This window comes from Fundulus heteroclitus, chromosome 18, assembly GCF_011125445.2.
Source record: "Fundulus heteroclitus isolate FHET01 chromosome 18, MU-UCD_Fhet_4.1, whole genome shotgun sequence".
NCBI classification, from domain to species: Eukaryota; Metazoa; Chordata; class Actinopteri; order Cyprinodontiformes; family Fundulidae; genus Fundulus; species Fundulus heteroclitus.
In genome coordinates this window covers 32,602,142-32,615,691 of record NC_046378.1, presented here as the reverse complement: position 1 = coordinate 32,615,691, position 13,550 = coordinate 32,602,142, and the positions used below count along the sequence as shown (strand labels likewise).

The following is a 13,550-nucleotide window of genomic DNA, read 5'->3' as shown; positions in this document are numbered from 1 at the left end:
TTGCCCTGATCACAACAACAACAACAACAAACACAAGAATCTAAAGATTTCTGTCCCTGCTCCAAACGCATGTAACAAAGTAGCTGTGTACTCAGTGTAATTGTTTACCGGAGATCAGAAGTATTTCTAGGTGTTTTTCATTGGCGAAGCGTCTTCATTAGTCAAAAAGCGTGGGCGGGACTCTAGCTCTCTGCAGCGACTCAAAGTGGAAGCAATAAAGGAAAGCAGGAGCTGCACTTTGCCGACGAGCACCTCTGCCGTCCTGCTACACCACAGTCATCACTGCCCCCTCTGATCAGCGGAAACACACGGGGACTCCTGCGAAAAAAAAAACGGCAGAGTTCATCAATGTAACTCGGGTCAGTCACAAAACTGCGCCGTTCAGCTGGATAAGTCCAATCTTGGCAGAAGAGAGAAAGAGAGAGAGAGAGAAAGAAAGAAAGAGTGGAGTGTTGGCGTAAAATTGTGCAGGAAAAAAATAGAGAAGAATATGATGCTCAAGCAGCACTTGATCTTCATCCTCTACAGCCTCTGTGCGAGCGTCTTTAAAGGTGAGCCACCCCCCCTCGGATGCATGTTGCTGTTTTGTGCAGACGGGCGTGGTGTGCGGGGAGGTGGATGCTGCGTGGAGTGCGAGAGATCATCTGGCCGTCATGGAACATGTGAGCGCAAGTTGTGTCGTTCATGGCAAATGCGTGAGAGAAGAGAGAGTTGGCTCGGCGCTGAAACGGCGCAGCTCCCGGCCGCAGCGGTGCGCGGCCGCCGCTGTCTGCCGTCAGAGCCCAAGTGTGCTGGAATGCCTGGGAAGTTGACTGGTGCGGCGCAGCGATGGGGCAAGAATGCGGGCTGCACAAGTTTCGGTGTCGGGGGGCAACTTGGACGTCGCCTCGGGGGCGCGCCGTTAAAAGCATGCGGACGACTTCACCGAAGCCTTCTGTGTGCTGTGTCCCCCCCCCCGGCTGGTGCGGGTCTCCTGAAACTGATACAGGGTGCAGGAGAGGTGGCTGGTGTCTTGTTTGCTGAGTCCGGTGTCATTGAGTGGATATTTACAACCACAGACAGGCTGTGCGCTCGGGTTCACTGTAAAGAGGGTTTAACGCGTCGATTTCTTTTTTTTAAACAACGAATTTACAAAGAGAAAGAAAAGTCACCTATGCAGCAATGGGTGCATTAGGTAAGATTTTTGCACTGCTCACTGTTTAAAGTCTCGGCAGCACGTATTGCGTGTGCATCCCCAACAGTGGTGCTGCTCATTGGGCACAGCGTCGTGCGCCGCTCGGCCGCCCGGAGACGTAGGTGAGGTTGCGTGACTTGAAGCCTTTCTGCAGCTCGGTTTCGATGTCGCCTCACGACAATAGCCCGGTCTCCCCGCAGACCGTCCCGCTCCTGGACATGCCTGCGCAGCCACCGCCCTATAGGCGACCACCGTTCCCTAGCCCCCCCTCCAGAAGAGCTGCTGGTGGTGCCGTTAAAGTGTTCCATATGACAAATGACCAAATTAATCTGCCTTCCTCTCTTATTAAATGAAGAAAAAACATCCCATATGACAATAACGACATTTTCATCGATTTTGTGCAAGGTATTATATAATGACAGTAATCAGAGCAATTTTAACATAAAGCACTGAATGATTTCAACAGATTACTACTCAAGATCCCAGTTTCCCCTATTTGATCCTGAAGCAAAAAAAAAAAAAAAAAGTTAATATCAGTAGGACCCCTGTTCACTGAAAAGTCCTGCATTTATATATATTTTTTAAAATGACATTGAAGCGTAACATTAACATATTTTCTCTATATTAGTTTTAGATTTTCAGCAGATAGCCCCTCTAGATAGCCAGTGAGGGCACCAGAAGGGTTTTCAAAATGGGGGCAACTGATAATCTTGGGGGGCGGGCGGCATGGCAAAATTAAAAACCACCAGAGAGTTTTAGGAGCTTTTTATACCGTCAATCAAGGTCTCCACGTTCAAAAGTTGTGTGATGTAGGACAACAATAAATAACACAGGTGAGCATGCATAAATGAACACATATATAGATTATTCATTAATTAATTAATTAATTAATAATGCTGCAACTTACTGAAAGTTTTTCTTCCCTCTTAAATCCATATTTGTAATAAATATTAAACATAAAAGCCCCCCTGTCCCAAGCTCCAATTTGGTACTGATGCAGATGCTATACATTAGTAGTAGTTTACATACTTATCAGAGATGCACCAAATTTATGAAGAAACAAAATCACAACATATTTATAAAATATCCCTCAATAAATGATCTGTTTTTTTTTTGTGTGTGTGTGTGGGGGGGGGGGGGGGGGTAGTTGCTTTCAGCAAGTCTTGCCTCATCTAACATAGCTGTCCAACTTGAAATGCCATCATCTGTTATGCACAGCTGTGACCCGAAAAGACATCCAACCACATCCACAGCCAGCCACAGCTTGCCTAGAGACATGCCCCTTTTGGAGAGGATTAGGCGATGGTTTGAGTTAAATAACCTTGGAGGATTTTTGCAAGTTCTGTGATGTATTAACCTCAAAATGCTCTCATAACCTCAAACTGAAAATGTTATCTATCTATCTATATGACTCTCCCTCTCTGTCTGCCTGCCTGAGTCTGAGGTTAAAAAAAAATAAATGCTCTTGGTTTGCACACTGTACAGACAGATCAAATGGACAGCAGTTCGTCTGTCTGAGAATTCTTTAAACAAGCGCACCGCATAATTAAAGCAGACAGTAAAAAGCATTTTGAAAATTAGAATCACCTGTTTAGTTCCTCTCTAATAAAGCAATCACTTTTAATAACGCTCTTAAGAGGCACAGACAAATTACAGAACAAATGGACGCCGAAGCAAAGTGACTGTGCAGACAATGTGTCTGAGATTTTGAATTCAACTTAAAGCATCACTGGCATAAGGAATTTAATCCACCTATGTCATGGAATGTTCTGCAAAAACAGAGGAAAATTAGATGAATAAAAAGCTTTACATATTAGTTCACTACAAACACACGACAGGGCAGGAGTCGCAGTTACTATTTATGCTGAAAGAGTCCGATAAAATGATTTAAAGGTCCACTGACTTTAACTTCTGTCAACAGCGGGATCATTGTGAGCCTATGACTAATAATACAGAGACATTAGCATAGCTTTGAAGGCTTAGTATTACTGGTATTGACGGGGTTCGCTAAAAAGGGGGAAGTCATTAAAGACTAGTGAGGGTAGTGGGAGTAGCACAGCAGCTGCAGCAGGTAGAGAGAGAAGGGATAAGGATCATTTTAGTTTTCTATTTTGTCAGATCAAGTGAAAGATGTCTTGTAGTCTTCAAAGCTTAAGGAATGTAAAAAAAAAAATGCTATTCATACCTCATATCTGAGACGAAAATTATGGCTGTGAACTACACAGACTGATTTCGTTTAAAATTAGCCCCAATGTATTTGTCAGCTGGTGCTTTAAGTGGATGGCCTTAGCCAATTCCACTTAAAGCTTTGCTACCCCCCCATCTTTAAACTTCTATCCCAAAAAACTGCCAATCCAAGAATAGGCAGCACCAACATTTGATATGAATAAACTCTTTCTGCATCCATTCATAACTTCCCTTGCTCAGTCCCATGTTCTCTCTCTCTCTCTCTCTCTCTCTCTCTTTTGAGGGCATCAGATTGAGTGATAGTGATGCAAGAAGACTTTGACAAGGACATAAAAGTTTTACCACGACAACACTCTCTTGTGTGGATGTTGTTATTGGGTAAAAAAGACTTAAAATTAGATATTTCCAGTATCAATAAGGTGTTAAAATTCCAGTCTGGGGAAACATCCATCCATCCATTATATAACACTTCCATTCCTCATGGGGTCGTGAGGGGTGCTGGTACCTATCTCCAGCTGTCAATGGGCGAGAGGCGGGGTACACCCTGGACAGAGACAAACAGGACAAACAATCATTCTCACACACTTTCACACCTAAGGAGAATGTAGAGAGGCCAATTAACCTAACAGTCATGTTTTTTGGACTGTGGGAGGAAGCCGGAGTAACCGGGGAGAACCAACACATGCACAGGGAGAACATGCAAACTCCATGCAGAAAGACCCAGGGCAAGGGTAGGACTTGAACCCAGGACCCTCTTGCTGCAACAGCGCTACCCACTGTGCAGCCCTCAGGGGAAGCAGATGTAAGCTATTTAAGAAGGAACGTGTGTTTTCTACAGCACGTCAGGACAGGTCTGCAGGTTAGTCAGCTGGGACAGAGCGAGAGAGAGCAAGACTTTCAGCAGATATCTGGAAGGACGAACAGAGCGCAGCAAAGGTCTTGTTTTTCCCCCTTCAACTGTCTGTTATAAAACTTGGTGGATTTGGCAATTCTGAAAACTTTTTGAAAATCTTAGTTTAAGGAATACACACAGTGACTGATTCTTAGTAGCGTCAGCCAAGTATAAGATGCTACAGACAGATATATAATGTCAACTCTGCAATTCTTAAGCCTTTGTTTAAAACCATAAACCCCTTTAGAAATCGAAATTGAACTGAATTGAATTGATTCACAGCAAACGCTCTCTTATAAACTCGTCCTGCTTATCCTTGCAGGATCATAGGGGACTGATGTCTGTCTCCGTGGCCTGTGACGGAATGGCACACACAGGTTGCCAGTCCGTCACAGGGCAACACAGACAACACAAAATAAACAACCTTACATGTCCAAAAACTCATATCTGAGGGTGATTTAGAGCAACAAATTTATGCAATAGTATTTTTTTTTGGGCAGTGAGAGGAGACCTGAGGGCCCGGAGAGAACCCATGCATGCATGTGGAGAACCTCCAAACCACTTGCAGAAAGACCCCAGACCGGGATTAAAACATCAGACCTTCTTGCTGCAAGGCAACAGCGCTACCAGCTATGTCACTGTTTGGACTTGTAGTCTTAATTCAAATAATTCAAAGATGCATTGTTTTTAATGCTGTTCCTTTACATAACATTACATTACTTTTACATTCCATTTGTACATATGTTTTGATTTGCACCTCTTACTGGTCTGCAGTAATGGCCCTGTTGTCTAGTGCGACACCATGAAAACCTCTCGCTGCACTGGACAGCCTGCCATTGTTTTTATATACAGTAGCTTTGCTTGATTGTAACTTCAGATGCGTGGCATTAAAGAGCTGCGATCAAAGATTCATGCTTTTATGTCTATCATTTTATTTTTTTTTTAAACAGCCACCATGACGCACCAAACAAAATTGCAAGGACCTGCCTTCCCTTTTGTCTTTATAGGGCTTTTAAAATCAAAAGCTTCAACAAAAGTTGTGCCAGTTTTGAGGTTAAAAATAGTTAAGAGAAAGCTAGCCTACTTGGCACCAGATTTTGGTTCATGAGAGGAAAGAGAAAGAACAAGGCCCAGAAAAATGTATCTTGTCCAGGGGCTGTTCTGAGATAGCGCCCACTTCAAGGGCTACTTAAAATATTTATGATATGAGGGTAAAGTTTAGATGCACGAGGTGCCAAGGCCAGTGCTCCAACAGTATAAATCATATATGTTGCTTTTTAAAGATGTGACAAGTCGAACAATGACTAAAAAAAAAAAAAAAAAACGATACAGCAGGTAAACAGAGCACAGCACCAAGAGAAAAGCTGCATAATCACCTGAACATGTCATTAAAATGATTTGAATTTTTAATCTGCTTCAATTGTGGACTCTTCTCCAAACATTTGTGCAATTAAATGATATGACTTATGAAAGAGGTTTTCAGATTGTTATTTAAGTAAAGCAGTAAACTGAGCAGTCCTGTGGGAGTAAAAGCTTAAAATATTAGCAGCAAAACGTATTTCTCCTAAGGCCCATTCTTCATCCTGCATTTTCTTTCTAGTGCATAAGAAAACCACGTGTGCTCGGCTTGTCTCTTCTGGATTGTCCAACAAGTTCAATATCAATGGTGTATATGCATCTATTTTTTAATAAAGAAGTGAAAGGGAAAAGACAAGGGGAAAATATATTATAGCGCCTATTTGGGGAAGAATATATAAACATTTCTATTCAGGGACACAATGTAGACTTAATAAAAATAATTGTCGTTCATGTAAATAATCGATGAATAATTAAAAGAAGATATGAAAAACGCTTTTGTAATAGACTTTTCTCCTTTTGCCTCTTTATTCTCTTTAATATAGAACGTGTACAGTAGCTAATGAATGACAATGAGGTGAGAAGTTTAGAGGGGGAGAAAAAAAAAATGGCTCTCAGATCAGTACACTTTCGGGTCTATGCCATCCCCCTGTTTCCTCCTGAAGTCATGAGCAATTTTCCGAGAAACCATCCTCTCTAACAGGCAAACAAACAAATGGGACTGAAAACATAACCTCTCCAAGCGCAGGTATAAGGGAGCGGATCTACTGAGCGTTCACGGCCTAATCGACAGTTAAATTGCAGTGCGCCACATCACATACTGCAGCGATTCTGTAGACAAGACTTCAGCCTCAGCAGCTCTGTTCATGCACCATAATGTTGTGAGTCATTTCACACAGACTCATCCCTTTTTTTCCCCCTTCTTCTTCTTCTTCTTCGTCGCAGAAATATGCTTACTATTTTTTTTTTTTTTTTTTGCTTATGTGAAATGCTGGAATCCTATTAATAACTTCAGCCAACGGTGTGGCGCGCTGTCCAAACGTTTAAAATGTCGGCTTGACAGAATTTGTTAAACTTGTGCCGTGTGCCGCTGCTCTAGGAAAGGTGCTGTTGCACCCATATGTGCAGGAGTGGAAACTCGAGTCAGTCGGTGAAGTGTTGGAGTATCATCACACCATCAGAGCATATTTCACCAAAGGCAGCTAATGAAGACAGCAGACAGACTTGTCAAAGAGAGTTATCAGGTAAGATGGCAGGCAGGCTAGTAATGCTAATTAGCCATGTGGTGCAGCCATACCCAGGCTCTTTGCAAACCCCTCGACTGGTTGTAACACGGATCTGCGTCTTATGATCCGCACGCTTCTTTGTTGGACGGAGTCTTTGGCTTGATGTGATTTCCCTTCTTCTCGGGCGTTTCATCACTTTCCGTCTTACTAAGCCCAAAAAGCTCCCACACCACGAGGGGAACTTGTCTTTTTTTTCTTTTTTTTTTTTGTTTGAGCACGGTGCCTTTCATCATGCTTTATCTCATCAGACGTGTTGGCGAGAACAGCCTGGCAGGTGACATTTGGGTGTGCGTTTGACCATGACGTGTGGGGGGGGGGGCAGTGACGACGCTAATGGAGGATAAATAAAAAGGTGAAAGTATTTAGTCTCGTATCAAATACGCCGATGTATAAAAACACTAATAAAGAGGTCAGGCGGTATACGTTGAACATTCTTTTATGACACCAATTAAAAAAAAAATGTGCTCCTCGATTAGAGAGGGGATGGAGACTAGTCATTAAAATACAAACCTGGCGAGTGAAGGTTTTGAAATATTAGTCTAACAAAGATCCACACATTTTTGAAGTTGTAAAGACTCTCAGTTTTAAATAGCTCCTCTCGGTACATACACATATTATCTTACGTAGTTTGCAGGGCTAGCTGCAGAACCAAACATGGAGAAGCAGCATTTAGTTCCTATGCTCCACTTATCGGGAACAAACATCCAGAAAACTGTAAAAGTGCAGAAAGCCTGAGTTCCTTTAAATCAAGATTAAAAACACATTTGTTTAGGATTGCTTTTAACTGTTCTAGTCAAACTGAAACATCATCAGTTCAACTTTGTAGTCCAACTGTTCCTAATGTTTGCTTTTGGTTTCTATTTTTCCATGTTCTATTTTGTTTCTACATTTTATTCCTACTTGCTTTTATTCTGTTTCTTTCCGCCTATATTTTAATCATGTAAAGCACTTTGCATTGTCTCTGTACTGAAATGTGCTATATAAATAAATTTGCCCTGCCTTGCCTTGCCTAGATCCCCCAGTTTTGGCAACTGCTTTGCAGGTGCTATTTGCTTTCATTCAACACAGGATTTACAAAGCAGGCTGCAATAAATACATACAGATGTAAACAAGCCCATCAAGTCCAGTAGATAGGAGAAATTCATATGTGCTCCAGGATGCAGCAGTTCTCTCTTCAGCACCAGAGTATGAAGAGAAGTGATCAAAGAGACGGAGAACGGCGCTATAAATCATTAAGTTCTGGAGCAGGTCTCAAAAACCAGTGGAAGGATGCATCTGCGCAAATCCTCTTCGCTAAATTTGTAATTATATCAGAATAAATAAAATAAAATTGTGCCAAACTAGTGCTAGTAGTTTTTCGCCCAATCAGCTGCATAGCACCAACAGCTGTTGTCTTTGAGAATGTAATGCAGTTTGCTCCAGCAGTAAGGTACACGGCCATACATTAAAATGAGCGCTTTCATCTAAATGCATGCACAAGGCCTCATTTAAGTTAGGTCAGACTGCACTGGAGCAGAGAGATGTTATCCGGTTGGTGAAGCTTTATTTTTACGACAAAACTCCTTCTACGGAAAAAGAGAGACAAACTTGGAAATTCGGGAACTCTTGTCTTGCTACAAAAAGGTAGTTTGTATTTTGGACTCTGACTTTTGTTAGTGGAGTTTGCATGCTAACTCTGGGGATTTTAGCTTCCAACCAAAGTCCAAAAAACATGCATTTTAGGTTGATTTGCCACGTTAAATTTCCCTTATGGCAAGGCAAGGCAAGGCAAATTTATTTGTATAGCACAAATAGAAAAAAGTGCTTTGGATGATTAAAACATAGGAAAATAAAACAGAATGAAAGCAGGTTGGAGTAAAATGTAGAAGCAAAATAAAACATGGGGAAATAGAAATTAAAAGCAAATATTAAAAACCGCTGGACTACAAAGGTTGTCCATGAGTTCCTTCATGGTTGTCTGTGATAAACTGATGTCCAGGATATCTTGTTCTGCTGACATCTAGGAAAAGAAAGAAAAGGAAATGCATTCCTAAAGCCTTCTTAAATAAAAAACTGACAGTGTTTCATGATGATAAGGAATATTGATGCATAACATATATACAATATCTTAAAAGTATTCGTTTTGAACATTTTAATTTTGAATGGGAAATAAAGTTTTTCTGTTGGGGGAAACGTCTGAGACTTGCAGCTTGCACGTTCACACTTTAATCAGTCTAACAACACTACAAACTATTCAATCTGCAGAAAGAAGTCAAGGGGATCAGAATTAAATCAAGCGTCGCCTCTTAGTGTTCTTGTTTAAGCAACAGTTGACTGGTTTAGAAGCTTATTGTTGGGTATACTGAGAAGCTGTCACTCTCACCATTAGGCTGCTTGATTCAAACAGGATTTTAACGCTTCTGAAATCAGCATAAATATGAAAAGTGCCAACCGTCTTGCTTGTTCACTTAAACTGTCACATTGGGCATACTTTCAGACTGAAACTGGTGCAGCAGTCCTTATTTTGCTCTTCTCTCGTTCTTTTTTTTTTTTTTTTTTTTTTTTTCTTTTTTTTGGAAAGTGAGTTCTGTTACAGCTTGGATCTGATTCCAGCCAATGTGAACCACAAAATGCCAGACTGTAAGACGCAGGGAGCCTGTGAGATGTGTGGCTGAGCACATCTCCTGTGGGTTAGAATAATCAGTCAGCAGGAATAAGCTGGCTGAGCTGACGACAAGGTATGGCGGAGAAGGGAGGTTTACGTTCAAGGATACCCTTTCTCCACTGCTGAGGGTTAGCTTATCCCTGCAGAATTTCTCCCAGCTGCCAAGTGCTGGCTCTGGCGGTATATGCAGCATGCCACTGCAAATGATAATCCAGTGAAAAGAACCAATATGCTGCAAAAGAGCCAGCGGTGCCCTGCTTGCTTTCTGTTGACAGATATACATCTGTGGGGATAAACCCCTAGCTAGAGGCAAATGTGCCCAGACAAGTGGGGAAGGGGCTTTAAGATTCACCGCTCAACGCCTTAGCGCCATACTGCGTGAAGTCAGACTCCCTTTGCCCTGCTCTTTGTCATCCCACATTTACACACCATTCACCTTCTGAATGGCTGTAACCCCAGCAATGAATCTAAAAGACTGTAAGGCAATTACACCATAAAAGATTATTTTCGCCCGTTCCTGCGGGGGAAAAAAGGCTTAAAATCGTTCCATCCTGCCGTGAAGCCGTCATACCTGATTCTCATGATAAGCTTGATGCGTCACTTCTTCCTATTAAAAAGCAGTTAAAGCAGTGTTTATACCCCACTTTAAAATTCAGGAAACGTCACTATTCAGACATCTTCATTGCTTATCAAACATAAAATTACGTGCCGTCCGTTTGTCTTAGTTAACTCAGCCTGTAAATCGAAACATTTACTGATGCAGTAGCTCGTTGTGCAAAGACTTATGGAAACCTATACCAAAAAAATAAAAAAAATAAATGCTGGCTGGCAAAAGTATTCACATCCCTTTGACCTCTGGAGCTCGAATGAGGTGACGTCTGAAGCTGGACAACCTTAATAGATAATAAAAGGATTCCTTAACATCCATATTTCTTCGTATGTATTTTCGTTCCATTAAAATTCAAAAATTATTTGAACTTAAAATATACTTTTTCATACTCCTTTTAAAAATATCTGTTTTTATCACACTAACGTAAGAAATCTGTTTTGTTGTTATTTTATGTATTCTTTTTCACAAATTAAGAAACAGGGTTGATATAGTGTAAGGGTGATAACTGGAGGATTTATAATTGTATTAGTTTTTGGGAATATGGGCAAATTTAGATCTTATCATAATCTATAAAAAAAGAAAAATATGTAAAATTAGTAATACCTTCATTTCACAAAAGAGTCTTTGTTTATCTTTTAGTAACTGGAAAACGAAAAAGATTGTGGAAAACCAAAAATAAACTGCCACTACGGTTGACCACAAAATTATTTAGACCCCTGGCAGAAGTAGAATTAAGATAATTTTTCATTCAACTAAGAAGTTTGTTTCTGATAAGAAATTAGACTTTTAAAAATTGATAAAATAATGTAAAAGGCTTCTCTGTTTTTAAGCATGTTTTACTTAAATTTTATTCAAATATTGTGTGTCAAAATATATTGACACTTCTAATTTAATCAATGCAACAACAACAACAAAAACTTAATTGCCATCACAGCAATCAATCACTTAATTACTGTACGGCAATTAAACCCTTCTAATTGTTGCCGAGCAGCTTTTTGCATGTTTCTTCTGGCATTTTGACTATTTAACCTTGGAGGTGAGCCCCAAACCTTTAAAGCTGGAAGGCCTATTTACCATCACCCTAATCCTAGCTCCCTTCACAGATTCGCCATCAGATTTAAATTAGGACATTTATTGGGCCATTCCTACACATCAATATTACTACCAGTCAGGAAAAAAACAGCTTGGTAAAATAAAAATCATTTAAAATCTGTATCTGGCAGGAGGATGAATAAATTTGGATTTAAATAATACACATTTTATTTTTTTACAGAAAATCCAATAGTTAGCTTTTAGATAATGGAATACGATTATAAAATAAAAAAAGACTGGGAACTCAGTTTTTTTTTCATTATTCATTTTTTTTTTTTTTTTCCATACTTCACTAAATAAATTCCATACATTCCAGTCTTTTCAAGACCCCGCAGAACCCCGAAACATGGCGGGCTAAACATCTGCTTCAGTGGCAAATAAGCCTAGGTGGAAAAAGTTTTTTTTAAAAAGCAAAAGTGATTTAAAGTTTTGAAAGTATTCAATTTAGGCAGCAGTTTTGTTGAGAACTGCAGCAACACAAGAACAATGCCTGTTGAGTATCTGAAGAGACAGGGATTACGGATGAGCTGCGAAAAATGACATCCTGAGGTTTTTAAGTGATCAAATACCCTCTCAGAAGTGAAGCATCTCGTTAATGTCACATTTTAGACTGAATCATATTCAAGGAACAATTTAGACTAAAATCTGGGCCCATGTTTGACTGATTACTGCTGCGGCATCACATAATGATGTGCAGACTTTATACCACCTACCATGTCATGGCTTCTGCACATATTTACACTCATTGAGTTGTGCAACTAAAGTAAATGTCTAAAAAAGTAAAACAATAAGTTACAAACAATAAATAATGCATATATGTATTAAATGCAAATCATACGTTAGATGGAATGTTAAAATCTTTGTTATAAAAACTGTAAGTAACGGTTTTAACAGATTCTTTTTAATGTAGAGTTGCACTTATAACCAAAGAAACCCCTTTGTTTATTTCTTGTTAAAGCTGCAAATTTACACGTGCTGAATACACATTTTTTTGTTTAAATACATAAAATATTAAGGCCTTCATTTTATTTAACTTTAACATATCCTAGGTTGCACCTTAAATGTTTTTTTTTTTTCTTTTTATGCATACATTTTGTTGGAATGCAATGACTGCCAAATTTGCCTGTTAAAGAAACTAGCTAAAATTGATTTGCTTTTGATTTTCAGATTAATTGATTAATAAAAAACAAAACAGAAAATTATATATATATATATATATATATATATATATATATATATATATATATATATATATATATATATATATATATATAAGAAAAAGAATATATATATATGTATATTTGTTATTAGTTGCAGCCCTAATTTGGTTGCACATTATTGTTTTTGGGGTATCAGAGTAAAGAGAGCCTTATACACTTGCACACCACACTTTGTAGAGATTAATTTGCAAGAAATGTTGAAAGCTATTTATCCTTTTCGTATCACTTCACAGTGATGCTCTGCTTTGTGTTGGTCGATCACGTAAAATACCCCCAAAATACGTTGTGGTCATAACATGATAAAACGTGCAAAAGATCAATAAACATGAATCTTTGTGCACAGACCTGTATGTCTGTGGAAGAGCACAAACTGTTGAGAATTTACGTTGTTGTCTTTGGATGGTTTCGTTTTCCGCATCGTGTAAGGCAACGCAAACAATTCTGTGGCAGCAAGACATTTTCATATTCGTATTTAAAGCACATTTACATAACAGGATAAAATGTGCTGTCATAGCTAACCATACATCTCGTATGCCATTCGATCCTATGTTACAGTTTGTGCATAATAAAGGGTTTTATATTGTTAACGGTGAACTACATTTCATAATGCCTTTGTAAAGGCAGAATTTATGTAAAGATTTATTTGAAATGCGATGTTTAAGGTAAGCCTTTGAAAAATGGAAATATGAGTATGAGAATATGAGGATATCTGATGCAGGTCCTGATGTGAAGCTGGGTGGTAGGCGTGTGTTCTGCGAGAGGTTTGTGCATTCCCGACATTACAGTATTATGTCTGAAATGAAGCCTATACTTCATTTCATTGCTGTTTGCAGAGTTGACCTTTACCATTCTCTCTTGGCCTTCATATCTGTTGAAGTGGGCTATTGCCCGACTATGGATGAGCCTGTGAATCTCATTTACTTTGTGCAATGATCTCCCTTTTCTCCTTTTGCTGCAGTCACTGAACAAAGTTAATATTTTCTCTACAGAAATTGCATCAGTACACTATTCTTTGACCCAACAGGCAGGTAATCTGTTAAGTTATTTTTATCACAGTGGGTTGTTGTACTGCAGAGAACTCGCACAACT

General features: G+C 39.5%; 1 protein-coding gene across 4 annotated transcripts in view; it reads left to right on the top strand.

Annotated features, from left to right (window-relative positions):
* The first annotated feature begins 211 nt into the window (after nt 1-211).
* The window catches only part of cadm2b (cell adhesion molecule 2b), a 218,194-nt gene continuing 204,855 nt past the window's right edge, over nt 212-13,550 (top strand). For 2 of the 4 annotated variants that reach the window (XM_012879610.3, XM_012879607.3), the window contains exon 1: nt 212-551. In XM_012879610.3, the coding sequence (XP_012735064.1) occupies nt 491-551 (61 nt within the window). In that variant the 5' untranslated portion in view covers nt 212-490. Of the gene's footprint in view, nt 552-572; nt 663-13,550 lie in introns of those variants that run through there. The other 2 variants (XM_036149550.1, XM_036149549.1) reach the window with 1 other exon arrangement.